The 27654-nt window shown below is 37.7% G+C and overlaps 2 protein-coding genes across 2 annotated transcripts in view; one reads left to right on the plus strand and one right to left on the minus strand.

Moving 5' to 3' along the window:
• Nucleotides 1–27654, plus strand: part of LOC134662340 (gamma-tubulin complex component 2 homolog) — a 40796-nt gene that overhangs the window by 12468 nt on the left and 674 nt on the right. Inside the window, exons 13-15 of the mRNA XM_063518530.1 lie at nt 19918–20061; nt 24999–25076; nt 27151–27335. Of these exons, the coding sequence (XP_063374600.1) occupies nt 19918–20061; nt 24999–25076; nt 27151–27335 (407 nt within the window). The remainder of the gene's footprint in view (nt 1–19917; nt 20062–24998; nt 25077–27150; nt 27336–27654) is intronic.
• Nucleotides 1281–18374, minus strand: LOC134662331 (transient receptor potential cation channel protein painless). Its single transcript, XM_063518518.1, has 2 exons — nt 18218–18374; nt 1281–4139 (listed from the first exon to the last, which is right to left on the minus strand). The coding sequence occupies exon 2, from the start codon at nt 4113–4115 to the stop codon at nt 1305–1307; it is 2811 nt and encodes a 936-aa protein (XP_063374588.1). The 5' UTR covers nt 4116–4139; nt 18218–18374; the 3' UTR covers nt 1281–1304.

Here is a 27654-nt window from a genome sequence, read left to right on the forward strand (position 1 = left end):
AATAAATCAAACGCCTATAGTATCTTACGAGCAAAATTTAGGAAAGGACCAATAATTATTCGATTGATAGCTATTCTACACACTCTGTAAATATATGATTTGTAGCTGTCTATGAGCTCACTGTAGATGTCGTTTGCGTCGTTTCTTATATAGAGAAGGAACCCTTTAATCTTAATGAACAAGAAATGCGACTAATGGAAAATTACTGCGAATACCATTACCATGCCTACTGTGTGCTTATAAATCATGAATCGTGATGTTCTTTATTTGTACCATCGCCCACACTGTTAACTGACAGTTCGTAAACCTCGTTACTAAAGGCATAAAGGCTTCGTCACACAGGCGCGTTTTCCGGGCGGGGCGTGAGCATTTTGTATGTAAAAGCGGCGCGCCTCGCTCACGCCGCGCCCGGAAAACGCGCCTGTGTGACGAAGCCTTAAGGTCTACCGATGGACAGTTGCTGTTTGTACGTACTAAAATAGTAAAAAAAACAACGGGTTGCACTCCGGGAGTGCCGGCAGAAGTAAAAACTCAATGACTAGTGCAAAATGTCTGCAGCACTATGTATAATTGAGGTTAACGCCATCTAGCGTTATTTCGTCGCATTACTTGAAACCCCTAAGCACATCACTGTTAGTACTCGAGTTATATTATTACCAGTTAGAGGGAAGCTCACTAGATGGCATTTAAATCAATAAAGAAAAACTCAATGACATTGTAACAGTTTTTCGATCAGGTCACGTGTCCGTCTTACGGTCTTTTTCATTTCAAATATTGTTATTTGAATATGATTTTAGCAAAAATAACAAATACAGATTCAAAATGATTACGTATTTATAATAAATATTTACTGACCAGTTTTTAGTTGGATCAAGATATAGATTATTAGGTGTATAAAAAAAGGTAAAACTTGATAGATTATATTTTATTTTATTTTTTTATTCTTAGTGGAAGGCAGCTTAAATATGAGATTCGTAAAGTTACATTATACTGTTAAAGACACTGTCGTTTTATAAAAATACAAATATAGCAAGCTCTTAAATATAATATACTCTATTAGGCAATACAATTATAAACTTAATACAAGATATATAAGCTTACAAAAACTATGCTGTTTGTTAGGTATTTCATGTGAAGCTATAGTTGTGCTATAGTCTAACGCAGCTAAGAAGTCAGGTTTGACAGTTATGAATTGACCCTTATATACATGTCACTAAGGCTATCAGTAAATAAGTTAAATACTTACTGTCAAAATTCACTTCTTAACTTACAGCGAATATGGTTACGTACTAAAGTTACAATTACTAGCGTTTTTGCAACGATTCTTTCAGCAATTTGTGTAGCTCATCTATTTTACTTTTCAGTACATCAATTTCTGAGACATCATTTTTCTTACTTATCACAATCTTAGCGTTTTTCACAATCTTCCTATCGAGTCTGTAGTTCTGGCATCTCTCGAGACAGCAACCGCCACCCTCTATGTCTTCATAGTCATCACCGATTTTCCCGAGTGACTCTGCGTGCGGTATCTCAATTATATTATCTTTGTTCGGCTTTACCAGTATCCTATATTTTGGCAAAAAGTGCGGGAATAAAGATATACGTTTTGCAAAAGGTCTCATGCATAGTGTCTTTGGCGTTATTATACTTAGATCCTGCATCCAGGCGGGCAGACAAGCTAAGCAGGCGGACGGCTTAGAGTATGGCCTGGTGTTTCCGATGAGCACGCTCTCAAAGTAAGATATTAATCTGACTCTAGAAACGTGACCTACTAGTTCGGCATCCGCTCTAATTTCTTGTGTGTCACTCACGGCTAAACCGTTGAGTAAGTTAAATAGAACAATTGGAATCATGAATACAAAAACCATGAATATAATATGGCTGGTTACTGGGAATTGGCCGAATTTAATGGAACCCGCGTCAAACTCTCCTGTCAACATGACAATAGTTTTAAACAGAGATCTTCCTGGATCTTCGAAGAAATCGTCTTCTTGGCCAGTTTTGTTTGGGTCGGGTGCTACTGTGTCTTCGTCTTTCACCTCGTTCCTGAATAATGTGTAAAAACTCAATGCAAACGCAATAATCAAAATGCAGTACCAAAGTAAAAACTTGAAAAAATTCCAAGATACTGTCTTAAGCATGACAATGTTCGTTGATAGCGTCGGAAACTGGCCGATTAGAAGGACCAATTCGGCAGACGACAATAAGATAGCTACAGCGGAGAGTTGTTGCTTCGTTGATTCTGCGGCGGAGTTATCGCACACGATCACCGCTGTAACAAATATCAGAAAGATTTCCATCCAGTTCTCCATGCTTTGCAAATATCTTGAGGGAGATACTAACAATTGAAATAATTCTCGTATGATTAAAAGTATCAATCCAACAGCCGCGCCGACATGTGTAACGACGTTTAATACTTCAATGGAACCGGATTGTTTTTTCTCCGCACCATATCCTAGTATGATATAGAGAATCAAGCACAACCATAGAAGAGAATAAAAAGTTATGTTAGCGTAGAAAAGGCAGCTTATTCTTTGCCACTTCAAGTAGAGAAAACTGGTTATAACTGGATGCTTAAGCAGCGGCCTCAGTTCTTCGTTTCTCGTCATGTAAAGGAGAGCATCTGTTTCGGGGGCCAGGATGGCGTCACACTCTTTCACGTTATTGTTTGATGCATCGATTAAAGGAACTTTACAGAGTTCGTTTTCTACAGAATTGTTAGGGTACACTAAGAAACTGTATTTCATATGAATTTCGAAGTCGTCGTCGCTCGGTCGTTCCCCGTTGGTTGTGATGCATTCGTCCAGGTATGTTTCCAGGGTTTTGGCGTTGATGTCCGCTAGAGGCGGTTCGTCGAAAGCGTTGCGCAGGCCGACGCACGCCCCGTGCCGCAGCAGCTCCAACACTGTCTCGTTATCGCCATTCCTGGCGGCGTAATGGAGTGCCGTGTTGTTTTTATTATCTGCATAGTTGACGTTTATGTTAATTTTAGGATTTTTAAGTAATAGTTCCAAACATCCGTTAAAATCTGCTTTTGGATTGTTTGAATACGACCTCATTCCTTTTACCGTGATTTGTACTAATGACTCGCCGTTGACTGGTTCAAATAAGGTAGATTCGTTGTCGACAAACATTTTCAGAATCTTACAGTAGCCATTTTTGCAAGCGAGTGCTACGGGTCTCATGGTCTCACTCGCACACGTGGCATTAGGGTCTGCGCCCGCGTTAAGCAAGGTTTCAACTGTTCTGTCCAACCCTTTATCCGTTGCAAACTGTAACATTGTGAATATTCCATTATTAGAAGCTAATGCTTGGCGATGGTCATTCTTTTTAACGAGCTTTGTAAAGTCGCGAATAAATCCGTTTTCATCATGTCGACTTAAATACGAGAAAAGTTTGTCAACATTGATCACTTCTACCTCCGTATCGAATTTATCAACTAAATGCGGAAACGCTTCTTTTAAGAAATAACGAGCTGTTTTGCCACGTCTGTCTTTGTATGTATCAATGTCGACGGGAGTTTGTGCGTAATCTATGATAAAAGTGATGACCCTCTCCAGCCCTTGTTTTGCTGCGGAATATACAGGTGTTACTCCTTTAAGGTCTGGAGCGTTGGCGTCGCACCCCGCTTTTAGTAGAAGCTCTATCATGTCTTCGTAGGTGGCGAGGTCTCGCTCGCGGTCGTCCTCTAAATCTTCTATTTTCTTTATTGCCATCAGCAAAGCCGTATTTCCTTTGCTTCTGATGTTGACGTCAATTCTGTCGTCGTCCAGCAATAGTTTCAGCGCTTCAATGTTGCCGTATTCAACGGCGAAGTGTATAGGAGCACAAGCATGGGTTTCGTTAACTCTGTTGACTTGGACTTCGTGCTGAAGTAACAGTTTAACGAATTCGTTCTTGTTCGGTTCCGTTATAGCTATCTCGAGGCAGGTCTTGTGGTCGGGGTAGGGGTTGACGAATTCGAGGTCGACGGCCCCATAGCTCACTAGTTTCTTGAAGGTGGGGAAGTCATTGGTGCGCAGGGCGGTCCGGAGCTGGATCTGCGGGTCGGTGCCGAAGAGCGAGCTCCCGCGGGACAACTGCCGGGAGTTCATTTCGTACGAGTCGCGCGGCATGCCTCACGCCTCACGCACTGGCATCTGGAACGACACACACAGCTCCATATAATAATTGATCGAACTATTATCTCATTGAGCTAAACTGTTTCGACACTATAGTTTAGTATTACAATTACAAACGCTCGTTTCATCGATTGTTTAATTGAATTTAATTCAAACGACACATCTGGTAAACTTTCTCATAGTTGCAATACGTTGCCATATTTAGTCTTTACTAAAGGTTTGTTAGTTTGTTGATTCAACGGAAATTTAATGAAAAATGCTAAAATGTTGTACAAACATTCATGTGAAGTGACCGAGACGTTCTGAGGCGGTATCGTTAGTCGTCTATAATCTTTTGTAGAATGTGCTAACAACGAATGTACACTAAATATTAACACTTTTTTGAAATATTCCTTGTTTGTTTATGAACTATTTTCTAGGTACTTGAAAATGCAAACGTCAATCGTTATATGTTAACGGAGGTGTACAAACTATTTCAGAAACATAAAATAGTTATTTGTACAACAAGAGATCGAAGTTTGATATTTCTTCGAGTGCTTATTTTGAGTCCCGTGCAAGCGAAAGATTCTATACTTATTTAGAATCTTGAGCGTAGTAAGGGACTCAAAAGCGCACGAGATGTAAATAACTTTGATCTCGTGTAGTTCACAAAACTTTTCACCTCAGCAGTGAGAACATATTAGAGAACCCGAAAAATGTATTCCTTCTTCATCACTTACCTCTATTCACTCATGTTTTCTTAAGATATACCAACAATTAAGTTTTCATCTCAGCAGCTCGAACAAGGGTGCTTTGCTACTTAAAAACAGTGAGCAAAATCGCATTTTGCTCATTTTGTCTCACTCAGTGAGCAAAATGCTATTTTGGTCACTGTTTTTAAGTAGCAAAGTACTCTTGTTCGAGCTGCTGAGGTGAAAAAATAATTACTTAACTATGACTTATCAAATTAAGACCAATTCACCTATCATTAAAAAATATATCGACGGCGAACAAAACATGTAGGTACATACTTTTATCTTTAACGGGTCGAATACAAATGGAATTACTTCCAGCAAATTAACGCATGTTTTATTCTCGGACCGGTCTCGGCGATTAATCAATCGTATAAAAGTCAGTTATCCGCCGTGACTACGAGCAGGTGTACCGCCGAACACAATGCAGTAGGTATCTCTCGCATGAATCTGATGAAAGCAAATACAATCACACGGGTATTGGTCACAAGTGTACATCTCTTGTAGTTTCGGTTATCTTTACCGTTTTTAATATTTTGTCAATTAAACTTTTACAAATAAAATAAAATAAATAGTCTAATACGTTGAATGTTTTTGATTTGTTTCACAGCTAACTTTAGCGTCAAATTCTGAATAATGTCTTCTAATATGATTTAACTAAATAACTGACTTTAACATACTTAATCTTACTCGTATTTAGATTCAGGCGTTACGCTTATATACCAAAACTGGACTTAGACATGCTTACAATATTGACTTTTAATCTCATGTTCAATCCTTAACCCCGTTGCGTCAAATCGGACTCGACTCGTTAAATTCATGTTTTTCGAATACCAAGTAATGTAATGGACCCTATAATGGACGTGGAACCGGTAATGGGACATAAAACCACAAATCCTCTAAAATAAGTATCTAAAAGTAGTTTACGAACACTGGCAATATTTTACCATAAATAAGAGTCATAGAGCTGTTTAAGTTTGAATTTTTATTAATTTCGGTTACTTTTTAAGAAATTGGCGTCAACCCAAAAGTTGTCGTGTCACCGAAAAATATAACTAGTAAGAATTCTTAACAACTTCGCTAAGAGAGGTGAGTTCATATATTAAATTGTAATTAATTATAACTTGGTGTAAACTAGAATGTGTTTTATTAATTGAATTTACCATGAAATAAGGTATACAACACACTATTTTGTGTCTCTAGAGATGTATAAAAAATAATGGTATTTTGCCCAATCCCATTATAGGAGCTCTAAAACTGCATACCTCCTATGATGGGATAACTTACAATTTACATAATGATGCTTGCCATGGCGTAATTTCATGTTTAAATAATACAGAAGTAGGTATAATGTAGTTACGAACTATGTCAGGAAGTCTTCTCGGACTTCGGATATAGTATTTTATGCAACCGTTGTTTAAGAGGGGTCAAAAAAGGCGAGTGGCGTGAAGCCGAAAATTGTTAATAAAGACGCCACGAGTATTTTTTGACTCAGTTAAACAACGTTGCATACAATACTTTTTCTACGACCAAGCACTTACTTTGAAATGCAATGAAATAATAATAAGAATAGATGATGATGATTGTTTAATGTCCTAATGTGATAGGTTGTTCAGTGCGTGGGATTCTTAAGGGGAACGAAAATTTTATTATTTTTGCGCCACGACGCACGGTTTAGGAGATGTAAACCCATACACATTTCTTTCTTTTTTTTTATTTTGTTTTGTTTTTCGTGTTTTTTTTAAATATTACTTTGGGGTTTCAAAGGGAAACGAAAATTTGATTATTATTGCGCTACGACGCACGGTTTAGGAGATACAGTATTATAAAGTTTTGTTTTGTTTTTTTTTTTATTTTTTTTTATAATATTAATTAGGGGTTTCTTACAGAGGAATGAACATTTTATTATTTTTGCGCTACGACGCACGGTTTAGGAGATACAGCATTATAATTTTTTTTTTTGTTTTTTATTTATTTATCTTTTGTGTTTTTTTTTTAATATTAATTAGGAGTTTCTTACAGAGGAATGAACATTTTATTATTTTTGCGCTACGACGCACGGTTTAGGAGATACAGCATTATAATTTTTTTTTTGTTTTTTTTTTTTTTATTTCTCTTTTGTGTTTTTTTTATATTAATTAGGGGCTTCTTACAGAGGAATGAACATTTTAATATTTTTGCGCTACTACGCACGGTTTAGGAGATACAACCCATAAACATTTTTCTTTCTTTTTTATAATTTTTTTTTTGTTTTTCGTGTTTTTTAAATATTACTTACGGGATTCAAAGGGGAACGAAAATTTGATTATTTTTGCGCTACGACGCACGGTTTAGGAGATACAGCCCTATAAAGATGAAAACTAATGATGATGATGATGATGTGACCAAAACATGTCTATGGTTCACTCATCTGGCAGAAATGACAATTAAAATTAGGTTGGCAACAATGTATTCCATACAATATTTTTTAAGTGGTGATTACACGAAGTATCGTAAAAGTGCCAAAAAGATACTGCGTGTATGCACAAATACTTTTTTGGGGAATAGACTAAAGACTTGTCTTGACAACTATAAGAGAGGGGTTTAAAGGTGTGTGCACGACCCTTTAAATGACAAAAGTACGGGAGTAGAAAAAATTAATATCGTTTTTACAAAATTTTATTTAACATGCCTGTTAGTTAGTGTGGTTCAAATCTTGGAAGTTGAATTTGAGCCACTTTCGGATTTCCGATTGAGTTGAAATTTTGGATACGTAAGCAAATCGGATGACAATGCAATATTATGATAACATGGACCTGATCTCATGATGGAGACAGGAGGTGGCCATGGGAACTCTGTAATAAACGCAACCTTATTGTGTTTGGGTTTGTTAGAATTGTCTTGATGAGTATTAGTTGGCTGTGAAAAGAAAAATACATTCTTACATAAAAGCTTATACCAAATATGACTAATAACTAGTTTTTTGCCAAAAATTTATTCCCTGTTCCAATATCTTATACTGATAGGGTATGTCCATTATAGGGGGCCCATTACTGGATCCACGTCCATTACCGGGGTACCATTACTGGAGCTTTGGTGTCCATGACTGGAGAAAAAAGGCATAGTTTTAATTTGTAAATTATGTGGAAACTAATTGCAGTATCTTTGATATAACACGCCTGAAACATAAAAGATGGATAGGATTTTCATCTTTAAACACGCTAAGCGGTAGAACTTTTGCCGGTATCAGGGAAATATCACAAATACTCCAAATTTCCTCTTAAATGTCCCATGACTGGTGCTGTTACTATAGGGTTGCCAGATCGAAAAGCGCTATTATCGGGAAAAAATATAATATTTTCTGGATTTTGAGACTTAAGTCGGGAAAAAAAAAACATTCAAATTAAAGTAATTGTATTAAAAACAACGATATTTTACATTATTGGCACTACGTCAGCTGCTCTGCACATAGACGTTTTTATAACGCTGACGCGCTAGACACGGGTCGCTCGCTCGCTTGACGACAGTTCGGAACTTGAAATTATTGTTATATAACGTGCAGCTGTTTTTCGGGACAATTTCCACTTTGTCGGGAATCGGGAACACATGCTAAAAATCGGGAGAATCCCGCCAAATCCCGACCATCTGGCAACCCTAATACCAAGTCACAGTATAAAGTACATACTATACTGGAAGTGTAGTGCAATACCGTTTGGCCAAACATGTGCAACACCTCATCGCCCGATGACCGAGCACTTGTATTGTTTGCAGCGGCCACTTACGAGTATTGCCTCTTTGAACTTTTCATTTCATCTTCATTCTGAACCATATGGCGTGTTGAAGCGAAAACGCCTTTTACTTCGTACTGTTTTATTTTATTTTCTCCTGCTTCTTTTAAAATATGTATAAATACCAAACAAATTAAAATACAATAGAAAAATTTAATATGAAAACTCTACACAATTCGTACCTACTACTACATGGCTCGCTCGCTGCTTTTACGAGTAATATTTGTTTATAATTTTAGTACTATGTTATTTAAGTATTCATATTTGAAATACTACGTAATCCCAGATTAATGGTTAGTCACCGAATCACTGTCTACTTAACCCAGCAAAACCGAAAACAAATATTATCCTACCAAAGCCGACCAGTGTGGCGAATTAATGCCGTGGCGTGGAGCATAAGATTATGCAAAACATTCTGGTATCTTTTACCACGGTTTTATACTATACGTACCTATACAAATTACATAAGAGAAGTGAATCACCGTTTTTTTTTTGAGGGGTTTTAATATACAGTCGCCATCAGATATATTGGGGCGGCCGACATGCTCAAACTATCTGAACACGCACTCTAGTGCCTTGACAATAGAGGCGTTTTGAGATATTTGTGAGCGTCTTGGCTGCTCCGATATATCTGATGGAGTGATGGTGACTGTACAATAAATTACTTCCATTTAAAATTGAAAGTTTTACCTTTTACAACCACACATGTGGGTGCTTAGTATGCAAATTGTAAAACAACAGAGCACATAGTATCTCATCGATTCATCAACGCTGCACTAACAACAATTATACTGCTATAAAATCCAAATTAACCGCTTCTAACCGTCCAAGCGAAAATTACCAATTGTTTTCTCGTTCCCCTGTTCTCAAGGTTCAGGTTTGCGTGTGCTTTGTCATAGTTAAAAAATAACATAATGTTGTGCGTAAATCGGTCCAATTACTCGTTAGTAGCAACCGAGAGGCACGTGAGTAGTATTAATTTAATAGCCTAGGAGAAATTCGGAACAATTGCTCTCTCGTTATAACTCCCGTGGTAGCGCAGCCGCTCATGATTCCACGACGAACTGACGAAAGTTCTGATTGAATAAACATGCGGGCTCTCTAGGGCTCTTGATCACAATTTAATGGTAATCGTAATTGGATTTCTCGTCACGAATAATGTCACTTCTCATAATGTGACTTCTCAGGGAAGTGGGGCTTACAGGGAGTGCCTACTTAAAATAAACCCATCATTTTACAATATTACAACTGCGCCACGCAGCCCACGCATCATTTGATGCTGTCCGGTAGAACAATTTGGTAATTTAAAATAACTTATCAGAGCCAGTAATTGCATACGCGACGAAAACGTGTCTCTAGTAGGTATAACTGACTAAGTAAATAAGCGAGGAATAAGTGGCTGCATGCTTCTGTTTATTAAATAATTATTGATAACATGTATTCAAATCAAATCAAAATATAATTTATTTTCAACCAACTAAAAGGCCCATAAATACGTTACAAACTAACATACCTATTTACAAACAATAATAAATATCATAAAAGCTAAAAAATCATTTTGGTGACACAGTTTTCTGTTGATTGGTTGTTGTTGTATTGCTTCTGTTGAGAGCACAGAGGCGTAGCAACTAAATTTGGAATGTGAGTTGCTCCGTTCCATACAGATTTGAGATTATCTTATCAGGATTTCAGTAACATCTTAACAATTGCTAACCAAACATGGTAATGAATAGATACAATAAGGCGAATAGATTATCAGCGCATTATGACGTGAACGGTCGATAAAGTCGATAACAATACGCTAATGGGATTTGTTAGAGCCAAGTATATTGCTAGCACTTGAGAAATGTGTTCTATCTACTGCCAAAATGTTACTTAAATCGTTTGTAATAAATGGCATTTGAAATGGACTATGCAATCCCAAAAGCATTTAAACGTGTCCTTCAATAATGGAACAAATGCTAGCCACGGGTGTCTCCATAGGTATCCGACACTTGACCTTTTTGCTGCATTGTTTAGATTTTATAAGTCATGTTTCGTTTCTAATTAAATTGATGACCACAGGTGGTTCAAAATTAATTTGCATGATTCATTTACTCTACAACACTTATGAGTCCATACAGTTATTCACTATGTTTTAGAAGTCGCTTGTTTTAAGAACCAAAATTAATATTTATTAAGTACATAGATACCATTCCAGGCGATCGGACAGGGCTGGAGTGTAAGTAAGGTTTTCCTTTCTTGTAACAAGTGTAATGTAAAAGGTGACTATAGCATTTCATTTAGCGAATAACTACCGGTTTTTGACCATCTCCTATCCTCTTGCGGTAACTTTCGTCTTTAGTAAACCATTTGATTTGACGTGACGATTGATCAAAGCTTCTCAAGTATCGTCTGCAGCGCCATAACTAAGAGATGCGTCGATATGTCGATATTTATTACTATAAATAAATAAAACGGGCTCGCTGGTAGGTACTTAGTCCAAACGATATTTATCTATCAGTAGCCACTTTCATTTGCTTAGCCAACGTGTTTATATAACACGTCATAGTTGTTTGATTTATGTCTCAAGTCTAAACGATGTTCAATTCTGTATTATGAAAAATACTCGTAAAAATTACTACAAATATGTTAGGTATTTCTTTCCTTCCCTTTTTATTTATACAATTTATTCAATCTCTTCTTTTTCTATTATTTGGAGTCCTTGTGTTTGGCTATTTAGGCAATCTGTTTTACTTTACAGTTGTGTCAGCTAGACATCCTTCTGAATGGTATTATCATCAGTGGGGTTATAGTATTTTTCACATTTACAAATTTACTATGACAGGACCCCTCTATACCAGCGGTTCTCAATCTTTTTTTTTTAACGGAACCCTTTTGGAAAGCGTAATACTTGATGGAACCCTACAATAAAACAATAGTTTTTTGAAGTGTATTTTTTTATTAATAAGCATAATAATTATGCTTATTTTATTATTCTAAATTATTCTAAATTCTTGCGGAACCCCTGCAGGGGTGTCGCGGAACCCGAGGGTTCCGCGGAACACACTTTGAGAATGGCTGCTCTATACTATCTATTCTCTTTGGTACTATCTCGGTGGCAATAACAAGTAGCTCGTTTATAACAGAGAAGTATTCAAATTTTTATCCATGGATACGAAGTGTAAATACTGTAAATGTACATTTTTGAATAATCCGTGTAAGTTTATAGTTGCAATTAACCATAAAAGTGTATTTACTACACGTTCAACTCTCTCCACGTTGATGGATCCCTTTGTTAATCGTCGTACGTAAGAACTTGAATGGTACATGCAATTAGGCTCTTCCGTTGTTTCTCCGCGATATCTGTGAGCGGGTTTTATCTCGGCTACCGGTCTGTGCGCTACGCTACGCCCTAATTGTCCAACACGCCTCCAAACCGCCATGGAATTGCTTCGATGAATTAACAAAAACTAAAGGTACCTACAGTGGCAGCTGAAGTGTTGACGCTAACGTTGTTGAATAATATTCGTACGAGTTTGGTGATGTGAATTAGGCTTCTGCAGATTATTTTGAATAGAAAGAAAAGGTTAAATTAAATTACAGGTTGGCCCAAAAATACGTTGGCATTTATTTACTGCGGTTTATTGTTGATAATTTTAATCATATCATATCATATCATATCATAATCATTTATTTAATACATGTTTGCGTTTGTGTATCAAAGCTAAAGAAGAATATTTTTAAGATATGTAACACGTTTTGTATAATTAAATTATTGTAGTTTTAAGTTTTAATGACATTTTGTAAAAGATATGTAAGTAAGAGAGATGCCAGTACGACCTACCCTTATACCACGAGTTACAGACAGTGTTGACACTATCATTGACTCGTGGTAAGGGTACTATTAGTACCTACAGTTAGCGTAAACGCTTGAAGTATCAGAAATGAAATGTTTGACAAAAAACTATTTTTTGATAAATTCTGTAAGAAAAATAGTCAGTTATAATTATTAGCAGCGTTGGTAGCTGCTATTTATAATAAGTTTGATTTACTGTAACTCGCAACTTTCTATTACCTGCTCATATAAGCTAATAATCATACCTACTCATATTAGATCCAGAGATATATTTAGTGATATATCATCCGAGGAAGTGAAAGCCTACACCTAAATTAATATAATAAGCGTAAACGAGTGCACGTTTTGTACAAATTGCAGCAGGGACGTGATTCAATACGATTCTGTAATTTAGTTTATGCAGGTTGCGGACATTTTCAAAAATGTTGGAAATGTTCCCGTAAATTTCAGGACATTTTTAAAGGAGTTAGTTTCATTTTGGAAAACGGAAAATTTCGATCCGTATACAAAAAATTCTAAGTTTCCGAAATGTTGACATTTTCCGACGGCACATTTGTATTCGGAAGCACGCTTGATGAGCATTTTCAAAGTAGCTTGTACAAAAAAATTGTTCTTCGAATGATCTGTTACATTAATTTGACCCATATAAACAGGGTGGTAAAATTGATTTCAAAACGGACTTGTACGCGTTCACTTATGACAGAGTCAATAGAGTAGCAGTACCTGTAGTACTCGTAACCGCTGCATAAAATAAACATTACCTTTTGTTTAATATATTAGGGGTTTAAGCCCAAAAAGCAGAAAATGTCAACTATAATGCGAGTAACTAATCGAGAAAATTGTCCCAAACGTGCTCGTAATATACCTACTGTTTTAGTTCAAATGGATGGAGTCATCTCTGTAAGTAAACGTGGTTCGTTAGTCTTGTTAGCTATGCGTTACTGGCGTTAGTCCGCTTGTTGACTACCGTTTAATGGCCGTGACCACGCCTTTGCTGGGCTGGTAACTAACATATGAACTAACTTGACCAAACACAGATAATAAACTAGATTTTGTTTGCTAATGTTTCATAATATGAGCTATATATACAGAGCTTTACGAACAAATTATCCCAAAACTTATTTATTAGGTATCCCAAATATGAGACCTAATTATTTTGAGTTTAGATTTTATAGTTATTTAATTAGCAAGCCTGCCAATTTAACATTTACAGACTTCCTATATTACTTTATCAGTCAAGCAGATAGCTATACCTATACTTCCCTTTTTGGTAACAGTTGTAGCTCTAAAAAAATCTGAAATAGATATTTTTGACTGCGATGGTTCCCTTTCTCTGCTGGTAAAACTATTCATTGGTGGCGCCTAATAATAAGGCAGTCACTGGCACCCAGTTTTTTAACTATTGTTGCAAACGTAGTCCTGGCGATTAAGCCACCGTCGATAGAACTGGGTGCCTAGTCAATATGTCGATCGTTTGCGCTACGACAATGAAACGCTATCTGTCTCTCGTACTAATATGTAAGAGTGATAGAGTGAGCGTTTCGTTGATATAATGCGTGTCAACTACATATGTGACGTAATTTTTATGATTCAAAAGTGACAATTTGAGATTAGCAAACTGCACAGATCGCTAATGAATCGATACTGTGACTGGCGGTGATTAATGCGTGGGTACACCGGCTTTTGGATATCAATGGAACATTATGTATGTGCAAATATTGAGCTCTCTGAGTCAACTTCATTGCATCTAGATTGCCTTGACCAACGAATAACGATGCTATCGGGATCTGAGCGCAAGGAGATTATGCTTATACTCGTATGTGTTTTGCTAAATCCTTATTATTGAAATTTGTATATGCCTAACCGCACAAAGTATATTAATTCGTGTTGTCATGAATGTGACTCAGTGAAGTGTCCTCTTCAGTTTTCGATTACTTAGTACATAGTTGTAGTAGTAGAGTAAATATTACAAGGAAAATAATATTTTCGTCTTTACATTATACCTAAATATTTTCTACTGCCACGTCTTAAATAAGTACCTATGTAATTGTTGCATTTTCTTCAAATGAAAATATACTTGGTCAACCAAATCTTGACAGTAGAAAAAGGCGGCAAATTTGAAAAATGTAGGCGCGAAGGGATATCGTCCCATAGAAAATTTGAATTTCTCGCCTTTTTTTACTGACAAGATTTGGTTGACCACGTATATCTATTAATTTAGTCAGGTTTGTAAGTAAAAAACACGTATTCCCATCCACAGTAATATTGTGTAATTTTCTTTTTTATAATAAAACTAATTGATTATTTAAAAAAAATACATTAACGCTTAAATCATATCGTAATAGACCCTAACATTGTGCTAAGTGTTTAAGTAAAATATTTTCGTTTATATTAGTAGTAGCAACAAACTAGTTTACGTTAATGTTCTTAATTATGTTTACATTAAGTTTAATTTGTTATGGTTAACTTAAGTTTCCGTGTAAATAAATCATAAGGATTAATGAGGCACAACCGTACTGTTACAAAACATAAAATTTCACGTATACTTTTCTTGGAACATAATGCGTAAAGACGACTTTATGTTTATGTCTAAATCGTGATATGCAATCTGTCATGAGGTCAAAATCTTTATACGAGTATTACTATGATGAATGAATGTATATATATAAGTCAGTACAGTAATAGAGAATCAGCGGCGTGCAAGTAACCGTTTCTAGACATCCGGTGCTTGGCCAACTAAACAGAAAAAAGCCTTCCGTTCCACACATTTCCATTTCAAAACGCATAACCAACTTGGAAATGTAAGAGGCTTTTTATCATCTTCGTACTTAATTTGCTTTACAGTTAAAAGAGAGTTGAGTCGTTTACTGTTTGCTGTAACTTAATGATTTTTATTAATTTTAAGTCTCTAGTTATTTATTAAAAGGAAAGATTTTTATTATTTTGAAATATTTGCCCATATACGACTCTGTATGTAGGTATTACTGAATCGCGATTAGAAAGGGATTGAGATAGCTGTCAATCCATATTGATTTTGACGTAAGTGTATGGAAATCTGTTATTTCTAATCCCTTTCTGATCGCGGCATGATAATATTTTGTTTTTCTTTACTAAGTATATAATATAATTGACACTACAAATAAAAGCATACAATTTTAAATGTGAAAGGAGTTGAAACATGATGTTTATAGTAAGACCGGAAATCTTGTATTAATGGCGTTATTTCAAATTAAGTCTCTATAATAAGTACTTAATGGCTCATAAAGATCGAGCAATCTGCAGTTCCATTTACGACACCCTGAAGTGGAGTAGGTAAGGTACGAGAGAGCGTTAATACTCTTTGAGCTATTTCGACCCGCTGGACCGGCGCGGCGCGACTCGGGTACTTGTGATTAACAGTTTTTGCTGATCTTTGCTGTTTTATTCTTATTATGAACTAGAACACTTTCTGACACGGCTGTTGTTACGCACGTCGGAGATTTGACATGATCACCTTTTTGCATCGTTGATATCCAAACTATTCCAAACCCGGGTGAAGTCGATTTTGTAAACAGGTTTTCGAAATTAAAACACGAGCGCTACAATATTATATCGATATCAACGTCTCTATCTATATAGTTTAAAATGCTGTTAGTAGGAAGGTCGGGTTTAATAAGTATAACAATTTTCAAAAATGTTGACTACTTATTTGAAATATGTATGTTCGTTATCTTTCTAGTTTTACTAGTAGTAGTTAGTAGTACTGTTATTATAACACTGTTAACTATATTGAACTCAAATTTTCGGGCTAATTGACACATCCAAAACAGTACAAGCAATTGGTCAGTTGTCACGAGGCGATAAGTAATTCCTGCCAAATTACGTCCATATTCAAGAAACCGTTCGCCGAGTGTATATGGAAGTCGATAATTGATTGAAAGACCGGCGTGCATACATTAAGGTGTAAGAGTCAGCCGGAGGTCCCTACTTGGCGGAACGACGCCGGGACGTGTAGGCGAATGTCGTCATCACTTTGTCAACGTTAGCGCCGATGTTTGTATATAAGAGTCCACAGTTATTGAATATGGAAATATGCAGATCGTCTTTCCTTCCCGCCAGTAATATAATCCGCGACGCGAAAACCGGACTGCATTCATGCGGTCAACTTGGAAATACAAAAGGTTGTAAAAGTAGAGTGCTTACATTTTAGATACGCATACTAGGTACATCCTCTATGGTATTCGTTACGCATATTTTAATAGTTGTTTCACACATTTTCGTTTTAAACTTAACAAACAGGCTGCCGACCAGTTTGAGCACATTAGATAACAGTACCTATTTGAGGTTGACCAGTAGACGAGTACCTTATATGATTAAACTGATTTTTATTGATGATATGCGACATGAGGTCGCCGCGGGTCGCATCGCGTCTGTCAACTTCAGTTTTTCAATAGTTTTTGTGCAGTTATCTGACCATCAATAAGCTAGACATGACCTCGGTTGCACCTACGCTTCATTACGTAGCATGAACATTAGTTACCTAAATGGATTTGTTCAATATCGGTCTTATAGTCACTCATATTTTTAAGTTCAATAATATTTGGGATTTGTCCCCAACTCCCAATACTTTTTTCCATTTTTCCACTGCCATTCTAATACAGGACTTGACAGGACTATATACTTTCGCGTTCATAATATCACGGATTGTCCTAGGCTAGTCGATCTCGGGTAGTGTTTGCAACAGACTTTCGTTCACAGAAAAACCAGTTCTAGCACTTCCAGTACCTATCCAACCTACACGCTTGCATTGCTAAACACCCATTCGCAATGAAACGACTTCGTGCAGTGTTTGAAAACAAATATAGGCCTTTACCGGATATGCGTCTGCCTGTGCCTGTTACATTTTAACTTGTGACAATTTATCAATTACTCTCATAGTGACACAACTTCCCGTGCTGTACCGAGTCCTCATCATTGTGAGTGACGTCATCCTCGCCGACCTTGTCTGAGGGCTGCACGGTACACATGTGATGGACTCTTTCGAGTGTTTACACACACAATATGTTTTATATTTTGACCGGGCATGACATCGAAATAGGACGGCTCGGCTCTACATTGTGTTTACGAAACAGACATAATTTAGTTTAGTCTTTCCTTTCGTTTCTAGACTAGTTTTGATTAATCTGGAGTACCTAAAGTCTAAACATGAGATTAAACGTCAAAATTACATGGAAATATAGGGCCTAAAATAAAATATAGAAATATAGGGGGAAATATAGGGGGACCTGTTGCTATTGGTGGGAACCTATAATTGGCTTTCTGTTATTTACATATATAACTATTGTACAAGTGATAGCTGTTGGTTCTCCGAATAATAAATAAACTCTTAACCTTGTTTGATTGAATAGATATTAACGAGCGTGCGAAAACATAGAATAAATAGAAATAGAATCATTCTAATAGCCAATAACTTTAAGTTTTCCGAATACCTACTCGCTAACGTTCACCGTATGTCCCTTGTCCAGTTTATGGAAACGTTTACGTTATCTATCTAAATTTAAAATGGAGAGGATTTCGCATCTCGTAATTCTAAGCCCAATAAACTGATGCTTCTGGAATAAACTTTGATAGGTACCCTGAGTATTCGAATTGATAAACACTGGACAGTAGGTAGCGAAGGTTTCAAATTGCAATGTACAAATAATAATACGTCAACAAACTTATTGGCTGACACCACTTTGTTTTATACGTATTTCCAGTATTGTATAATACCTAACGCACCTGAATTTTCACAATATTCCACTGTTCACAATAACTCAGTCACTGATGTTCACTTGCTCGCATGGCGGTGCGCGCGCGCCGGCCTGATTCGTCGGAGTGAGCGCCGTGGGCGCTGATCCTGCCACCGCCGCCAATTACCGGCCATGCTGCTTTAATGACCGTCTCGTCGCTAATGGTCAGCTTTACTCATTAACAAAAAAGTTTGTTTTGTTAAGATGTTTGTTTCACTTTGTTGAAATCAAAAATTACCATCAAACTTATTTGCAAATGAAAAAAACTACTTAATTACTTTGTTAATTGAATACTTCTTCTTTTCTTGTTTCAAATAACAAACAAGGATTATAATGAAAGATTTAGTGAGATTATTTGCCAGTCACATTTCTTTCTTGTATTATTACATACTTATCATAAAGATAGAACCTTAGTTTTTGCAGTAGGCGGAGCGTACTGTTGTTAATTCGTAGGCGTTACCCCTGACAGTGGCGTCACAACCACAAGGTTACGTTACTCATTGCACAGATTAATAAGTCGAATGCTTTTCTTACATAAACAAAGAATCTCTGTAAGCTACTTACACTTGTTCTACAGGATACTTGTTCTATTAAAATTAACCAGTGAGCCTGTGTCTTACGTGTGAAAACAACACAGATTCATTACCAATTAAATTCACAAATGGCGATAGGTAGGTACCTACAATTAAGGTATACTCGTAAATTAAAATTTTGTGGTAGTTATTGTTATTAGCCATTTCCACAATTGGTCATCTACTAAGTGTGTTAGTATAACGTCATAATATCTGGGTGACCGAGCTTCGCTCGGAATACATATAATAACTCAGAAATGCGCGTTTTCCCAGAGATAAGACCTAGCTAGATCGATTTTTCGCCCCCGAAAACTCCTACATACCAAATTTCATCGAAATCGTTAGAGCCGTTTCCGAGATCCCCGAAATATATATATACAAATAAATAAATAAACAAGAATTGCTCATTTAAAGGTATTAGATAGATAACATTATTTTCTAACAAACTGTGCCACTTTCATACCGTTTGAACGGTGCAGCCCCGACTAATCAGTCTTTGGAAAGAGACTGGGTAAGGCTGTCTACGACGGTTTCCGAACACTGGCGACCGTCCATCAACCATCGTATTTATTTAATGTCGTTTCATATCAATTAAATACTGCACTTTGTTAACTTACAATTACTTTACATCTAATCATGACATGTACAATTTATATTACCTTACCTGACCCTTTATCATGAGCGCCTTCATGCCAGGTACATATATTGCAGCGGCGAAGTACTTCAGTGTTTGGGACGCGATCTTGCCATATACCTATGTCAGATTGTACATTAATAACTTAAATCTACATTGTGGCGTCTCTTCTGTCACTGCCAACGTCGTGTTACAATATGCTAACAGATGGCGTTAGCATGCTAGAACGCAAGTGCGTAGAACCCTACATCGCGCTTACGGAGTTTCAAATGTCAGGAACTACAAGTACAACTGACCAACTCTCATCGGACTTCAGTCCCAAGGCACAACACCCGCCTGGAGAAAGTATTGCTCTATCTTATCACATTGGTGGTAAGATACCTAAGGTGTATTGAGGCAAAAAAACATTTAATCAAAACAAACTGTCAGTGGTCCCCAAACTAAGCCGAGCCTTTATCTTGAAATAAAAATTGTTACCCATAGGTGAACAACGTGGATGAGGTGCTGGAGCGGCACAGCGACTTCCTCGAGCAGTGCCTCGGCGACTGCATGCTCACCAGCCCGCAGCTGCTCAAGGCCGTCACCACGCTGTGCCAGGTCTGCGTGCAGTTCTGCGCCTTCATACAGGTATGCTGTGTGTCTCATACAGGTATGCTGTGTGTCTCATACAGGTATGCTGTGTGTCTCATACAGGTATGCTGTGTGTCTCATACAGGTATGCTGTGTCTCATACAGGTATGCTGTGTGTCTCATACAGGTATGCTGTGTGTCTCATACAGGTATGCTGTGTGTCTCATACAGGTATGCTGTGTGTCTCATACAGGTATGCTGTGTGTCTCATACAGGTATGCTGTGTGTCTCATACAGGTATGCTGTGTGTCTCATACAGGTATGCTGTGTGTCTCATACAGGTATGCTGTGTGTCTCATACAGGTATGCTGTGTGTCTCATACAGGTATGCTGTGTGTCTCATACAGGTATGCTGTGTGTCTCATACAGGTATGCTGTGTGTCTCATACAGGTATGCTGTGTGTCTCATACAGGTATGCTGTGTGTCTCATACAGGTATGCTGTGTGTCTCATACAGGTATGCTGTGTGTCTCATACAGGTATGCTGTGTGTCTCATACAGGTATGCTGTGTGTCTCATACAGGTATGCTGTGTGTCTCATACAGGTATGCTGTGTGTCTCATACAGGTATGCTGTGTGTCTCATACAGGTATGCTGTGTGTCTCATACAGGTATGCTGTGTGTCTCATACAGGTATGCTGTGTGTCTCATACAGGTATGCTGTGTGTCTCATACAGGTATGCTGTGTGTCTCATACAGGTATGCTGTGTGTCTCATACAGGTATGCTGTGTGTCTCATACAGGTATGCTGTGTGTCTCATACAGGTATGCTGTGTGTCTCATACAGGTATGCTGTATGTCTCATACAGGTATGCTGTGTGTTTCATACAGGTATGCTGTGTGTTTCATGCTTTACGACGCACGCGGTGAAAAACGCCGAATATGACCTGAGAGCCTACCGTGAACACCGAAGTTCGCAAATTGTGGGCATCTTTCTCAGTCACTCTACTTACGCCGAAAATGTCGGGTTTCACAAGCCCACGGTGTATATGATACATTTTACATGTGATAGGTTATAATATAAGGGGTCATCCATTAATTACGTCACACGTTTAGGGGGAGGGAGGGGGTCAAGAAAATGTGACATGTTGTGACATGGGGGAGGGGGGAGTCACAAACATTGTGATGTCACTTTAACTTCATCAGTAACCGAAAATTAATTTATATTTTTTATTCACTGTACAGTTAAATAATGAGATTTTGGATGTAACTTTCGTAGTGTTATAAAATTACTAATATTTATATATCAAAAATATTTTTTTATTTAAAAAATAATGCCGAGTTAATATTGTCGATTTCGTTGAAAACAAAATTGCCTAAAATCTGACGTCACACCAGGGGGGAGGGGTTTGCAAAATGTGACCAAGTGTGACAAGGAGGGGGGGAGGGGTAAAAAAACCTAGAAATTTGTGTGACGTAATTAATGGATGATCCCTAAGTAATCATATCATAATATATTATATATCATATGTGGATATGGTGGATCATAGCGTTAGCACAAGTAGCTAAACGGGTGAGGTGTTCAAGTTAATCTGCACACGCTCTTTCCGTTAATAACAAAATTGTTGCTCAGATCATTTTAATAAGATTATTTATTGTATTTATAGTTAACGATTTACGTTCAAGCTGCACTATCAACGCCATCAAAGGAGTCAGCACTATAAAGTCGTCATGTGCATCCTAATCGCGGGTGTATTCCCATTTGTCCCCGCCGGGCATAGATGGGAATCTTTCAGAGAGGCTTAATTTTTTGTTTGCGAAATGTTCCTGGTTCCTGGCTCGAAAGGGACATTTTGCGAACGAAATTATACACTTCCCAACCCAACTAATCGTAGAGCATATTAATCTCTACTACTCTATGCAACTCTCAGGGTTATAAGGACCTAATAAATGAGAGTTTTAAACTTTTTGGCGGTTGGTGGTAGTTAACTTACTTAAGGACTCTTCCATTATTTCTTATTTGCACCCCGACTAAATTTCACTGAAAATGGTTGTTCTGTTAAAAAGGGGCTTTAGGTCAGTTCAGGGGGTTTAGCCAACATGACAATCGAACATCAACAAACGCCGATCGAATATAAAAATTGTATTCGGGATGACAATAAAGATTATGATTACAAATGCAACGAAAAGTCACGTGATCATTTCCATGCATTGTTTAACTTTCGATTGGCGTTTTCTATCAACTATTGTCATCTTTGCTAGGCCCTCAGGTCACACAGAGTCGCGCTTTTATTTATTTAGGACGAGTTAGCGTCAACTGCCCTAAGGTTGCCTTTAAGGCCGGTTTCAGACTAGTGCATTTTTTTGTGCGTCGCTATATGGTCGTTTCGGCGTTACGAGCTTACACGCGCGTTTCATTTCCCTTGGTTTTTACGAGCTTATACCAGGGATGTTGCGAATATCCGCATCCGCAACCGCGGAACTTCCGCATTATTTTCAACATCTGCATCCGCATCCGCATAAAATCGATGCGGAGTTTAATGCGGATGCGGATGTGGAACAGGTCGGTACAGCAACGTCTTAGCATCGGCGTAAGTGCTAGACTGCCAGGTAATTTGGTCATTAGCCAAAAAAAAACTATTAAAAATGAGCAATCAAGCGTGAGTGGGACTTAATGTACGAAAACCTTGGATCGCGAGTCCGACTCGCACTTGGCCGGTTTTTTGAAATAAAAATTACTAAAATGTAATATTTGACGTTTTTTATGTACCTATCGAGACATCCGCAACATCCCTGGCTTATACACGCGTGTTACTTTTCTCTACATTTGGTGACCAAATTTTGGTCTATACGAGCTTACACGCGCGTGCGTGTAGGCTCATGTCGCTCATATACATATAAAACGCTAGGCTAGTCTGTAATCGCCCTAACACGTGACGAACACAATTTTTTCGTCTAAAGGGGCCCACTGATTAGCAGTCCGCCGGACGGTATCGGCCTGTCAGTTGTTCGGAAGTTCGGAACTGTCAACTTTTTGTTCTAATTGACAGCAGGCGTGTCTCACTCCGCGATTTCGTCGCTTTGCTACAGGTAGCTAAAAGTACATCCGTTCGGCCCCAATTTTGGGGAAAGCCATAAGCCGCGCGTGGCGCTGTCGCCACCTAGCGGCCATATCTGTGCTGATCGTAACAGACGCGTTTTGTTAGAGAGTGAGTCTTCTGTACTTAGTACAATTATTTATTCTGTGCTGACAGGTCGATATCGTCCGGCGGACTGTTAATCAGTGGGCCCCTTTAAAGCTACCCCCTAGTTTCTGTTTCCGTATTTGTAAATTTGAAATATCCTTTTGTGTCTCTACTGAGTAAAATTCACTTCTGTTATATTTATTATGTGTATTTTTATAGTTGCTTAAATGGATGATAGATGTACGAGTAAGGTCAATGTGGAGAAGACCGTCTATCAGGTAAACCCCGTCTACAAGCTCTTTCGTCGCTTCTAACACTTGCGTACTCCACTTACAGAAGGAGCCCTTGATGACTGTGTCTGTACATATTCAAATAGGTACGAGATTTCTTGCCCTATGACGGTCTTTCCAACCAATAATTTTATATGCCGGTTTTCCACACATTGACCTTATGTACGCTCTAGTGAGCTATTGACTGACAAATTGTAAACTTTAATGGGAAAACATATCCTGCAGGAACCTATAAAGCTCATTTAAAGAGATCTTTATATTATAGTACCCTTAGATACCATGAGTCACTGACAGTGTCAAAACTGACATACTTAATACGCTAACGTTTACTTTCAATACATCTCGCTCGCACTAATATGCGAATACGAGCGAGATGCATAGAAAGTAAGGTACGTGGTAGCCATTAGCCACATAGGTCCACCACTTGTCTGAAGCGTAATCGAATTTAAACATTTTAAACTGTCGTGAGTCGTACTAATATTCAGCTAATTTTACGGTTTAGCTCAAGTATTTTTAGTCAAACGCACGACTGTTTTCGGATACCGGATTAATTTGAATAATCTAACGAAAGAGCTTGATATTGATATATTTAATTGCGACATTCCCTCCGTGAGGCGCAAATTGACGGAAATGTGTTTCAATTAGGCATTTTGTATTTATCTTGTAAGCGAGTGCTTTGTATATGTAGTATCCAATCCTTATTTTGTTCGTAGTTTTTACAATATTGGTGTCCTGTCACCGGTAGTAGGTTTGGTTTATGTAAGTGAATGTTGTTAGTTCTGTTTAGTTTTGGATTGAGTCTTATCTCTTTCATGTTTGCAATGTGTGCGTGTGTGTGTGTGTGTGTATGTGATGCGTGTTACTTAAGTATATGTTTTTATTACATATCTATTTGTGAGTTCCTGTAATTGGCTCTATATATCTATTTAAGATTCCATTGTCATTTAGTTAGCTGTTGGATCTCCTTATGTAAATAAATAAATAAATACCGTTTTTTTTTTTCAAAAGTAACCTTTGAGGTTAGAAAAAATCTAATCTTTAAAAAAAAACGGTATACATAGCTACGCGGCACGCGGTTATCGTGACCGCTACTCATGCACTGTTAGTGCTTGAAAATGAAGACCTAGGTCGGTTTATAATGAAACTTGTCGCGCGAGTGACTAAAATACGTGAGTTAAACCGTAAAATTAGCTTAACATTCGTTGTGCGGTGATTTTCTAGTTGAAGGAAGCTGAGTTTTGGGGCTAAAACTAGTTTATATTTTTCACCTAATAATAGTAATAATATAATTCGAAACAGCTCTACACGAAGCTGGGCAAAGCCTTAAATTAAGTCCGTAACTGACCATAACAGTTTCTTACCAACCCCCAATCCCATATCTTAAACGGTATACCTATAGCATCCAGTTGCCCTGCGGAAATTCGAATATCGTATGTCTATCACCCATTACGTAGATGCCGTTTCTAACATATTATTTTGTGTTTTCTTTTAACGCTACCGATACACGTATATTGGCAAGGAGATGCACAAGTACTTCGTGGACGCAGAGCTTAACAGTATGCTCGGATCATCGTGTGACAGTTCAGACTATAGCGAGGTTAGCGAGGTACTGCCCATGTCACTAGCACTCGACAGTTACACGCACTCTATATACTTACACGAGTTTGGAGACCATTTCATAGACAACAGTGTGACTGTGAACGCAGCCGAAAACTATTATTCGTACCGTTTGCTGTGAAATTGTGAATCGAAAGAGTTTTTTAAACTGTTGTATTTCATTTTCAGTGAGGGATGCATTATTTATTATCTCTCTATATTATACGGATTGAGATTTGGATAAGGTCATGTGGGATAAGAGAAACATAGTTTATTTTTCTCGGGGCAAGAGACAGGATATGAGGAAAGTCCTTCTACGTAAAGTTTTATTTTCAGTATTTAATTTAATTTAGTTTTTAATATTAATATGTATTTCATAGTATCTCTTACTTTTTACTTTCCTCAAAAGTGTTTGTCTTGTCCCACTACGGTCTTACACCATCTAATTAACCTTACCTACATAATTAAATATAGGTAACAAAGCCGAAGACTGTATATTGATAGTATAATATAGTTGTAAATATGATTCCGATTTCACACGCATCCGCGGCTGTGTTCACTTTAATTGTTAGAGCTCTGTCACGTGTAATGCTTCCATGTAGTATTTGTGGTTGATGTCGAAATCATGCTTGTTATACTTTCAAGTCTTTTCTGTTTTAGGGCCCATTTAGACGATGCGAGAACTCGCATGCGAGTTTCATTACATTGCGGGTTTAGATCGGTCGGGTGAATTGGACGTAACCAACAGTCCGCAATGTAACTAAAATCGCATACGAGTTCGCGCGCCGTCTAAATCAGCCCTTAGACCTCCGCGGTAAGTGTGACTACTTTTACAGATTCCATATATGTGCCTTACTCTCATCCTATATAAACATGTTCATCAACTAATGTTCGCAAACATACCCCGGGGTTTTGGGTGCGGGAATGTTTTACACTAGCCAATAAATTGGTAAGGACTGTAAAAATAAAAACTATTTTAATATACTGAAGCACATTTGAAGCTTACTAAATACATATTTTTAATTCATAGTTTGGTAATTATTTTGCCTACCTTATAATAAACACAGTTAGAAATCATTCCCGCACCTAAAACTCCGGGGTATGTGAATCCAGGTTAAGTGTAAATTCGTAAGTTTCGGTTTATCAATTATGAATCGCTTTTGTTTCTGTAAGGAAGGTCGGTTATAAAATAATAATTGAAGGCCTTCACTTTCTGGTTTTAAAAGGCAATTGTAACTTTGAATGTCGGTTTGACTGTGACCTAAATATATAAATAAAATTATTAAACTGAAATAGATGTCATAGGTACAGTGGGCCAAGAAAGTGATCTTACCACCCTACGGTTGAGGTTCGTTTGAACGTCATAAGACAACAAGGTCGATTTACTTTAAACTCCGTTAGGAAAGTTAACCTTAGCGATCGTTAGATCTCGCAGAAACTTTTGTCAAAACTGGTAGACCACTTTCTTGGCCCACTGTACTAAAGGAAAAGTAACCAACTAACCAAGCAAACTAACTCCGGTGGCCGAGGCCGGAATGTGACCGGGAGCTTAAGCAGACGTTAGCCGCGTAAGCTGAAGGACGTCGGTTCGTTTCCGGCCTCGGCTCTTTTTCTTTAGGGTTCGGGCTAATTTCTTTTTTTTTTTTTTTTTATTTAGAAACAAACAGTCTTATAAACATGTGGGTAAATAAGCTAAACAACCAGAATTTTTTATAATGTAGACCTATAGTTTCCTATATGCAAAACATATTTTGTAATAAACTTAATACTATGAAACGCTATCTGAGTAGGTATAACAACTGTAAAAAGTAACAAATAATGAGATAGCTTAACCTAACTTTCACACGAATTTAATAAAGAATAGACCTTCCTTTTAAATAACCCTAACGAACTGCCAAATATATGTGCGTTCATACACTTTTCATTATACAACCTGCATGCGCGTTTAATGTACGCTTGCTGCGCATATTTAGTTCGACATATTCCAAAAATTTTCTTAGTACATGACATTTATTTCAGTTTACAATTAATGTTGAATGTTGGGAACCCAACCGTAATGTCGTGGTCGGGTGCAGGAGGCGGGGTGCGGCGGGGGCGGGGGCGGGGGCGGGGGCGGGGGCGGGGGCTGCGCGGACTCTTTTTCGCGCTCGGTGGCGCGCTACGCGCTGCGCTTCACGGCCGCGCTGCTGTCCGTGCTCGCCATCACCGACCAGATGGTGCGCGACACCAACGCCAACAAGCTCCTCAACATCTCCTCCAGGTATGACTCCTCCGCAGACCTCCACCACTAGACGGAGCACAATAGACAATCGAGGTCACCACACATTAAGAGGCAACAGGAGTGGTCATTTCTCCATACAAACGTACTCAGAAATCAGAAATTTATTTGCTTAAAACACGGTCAGTACAAAGGTATACAGAGGTATTAAGTTCCACATGCTTTGTCAGTAGAGACATGCAAATATTCACACTTATTCTAGTAACTAAACTATCTTTAGGAAACCACAATTCAATACATTCATTAACATTTAACATAGGTTCTTAATAGCTACGAGCAATTTCATCTCTCTTCAGGAATT

Source organism: Cydia amplana, chromosome 3, assembly GCF_948474715.1.
Source record: "Cydia amplana chromosome 3, ilCydAmpl1.1, whole genome shotgun sequence".
In the NCBI taxonomy this organism is placed as follows: Eukaryota; Metazoa; Arthropoda; class Insecta; order Lepidoptera; family Tortricidae; genus Cydia; species Cydia amplana.

Bases quoted from the DNA above. Each gene is read 5' to 3' on its own strand.
- LOC134662331 (XM_063518518.1), bottom strand. From the start codon at position 4,115: ATGCCGCGCGACTCGTACGAAATGAACTCCCGGCAGTTGTCCCGCGGG.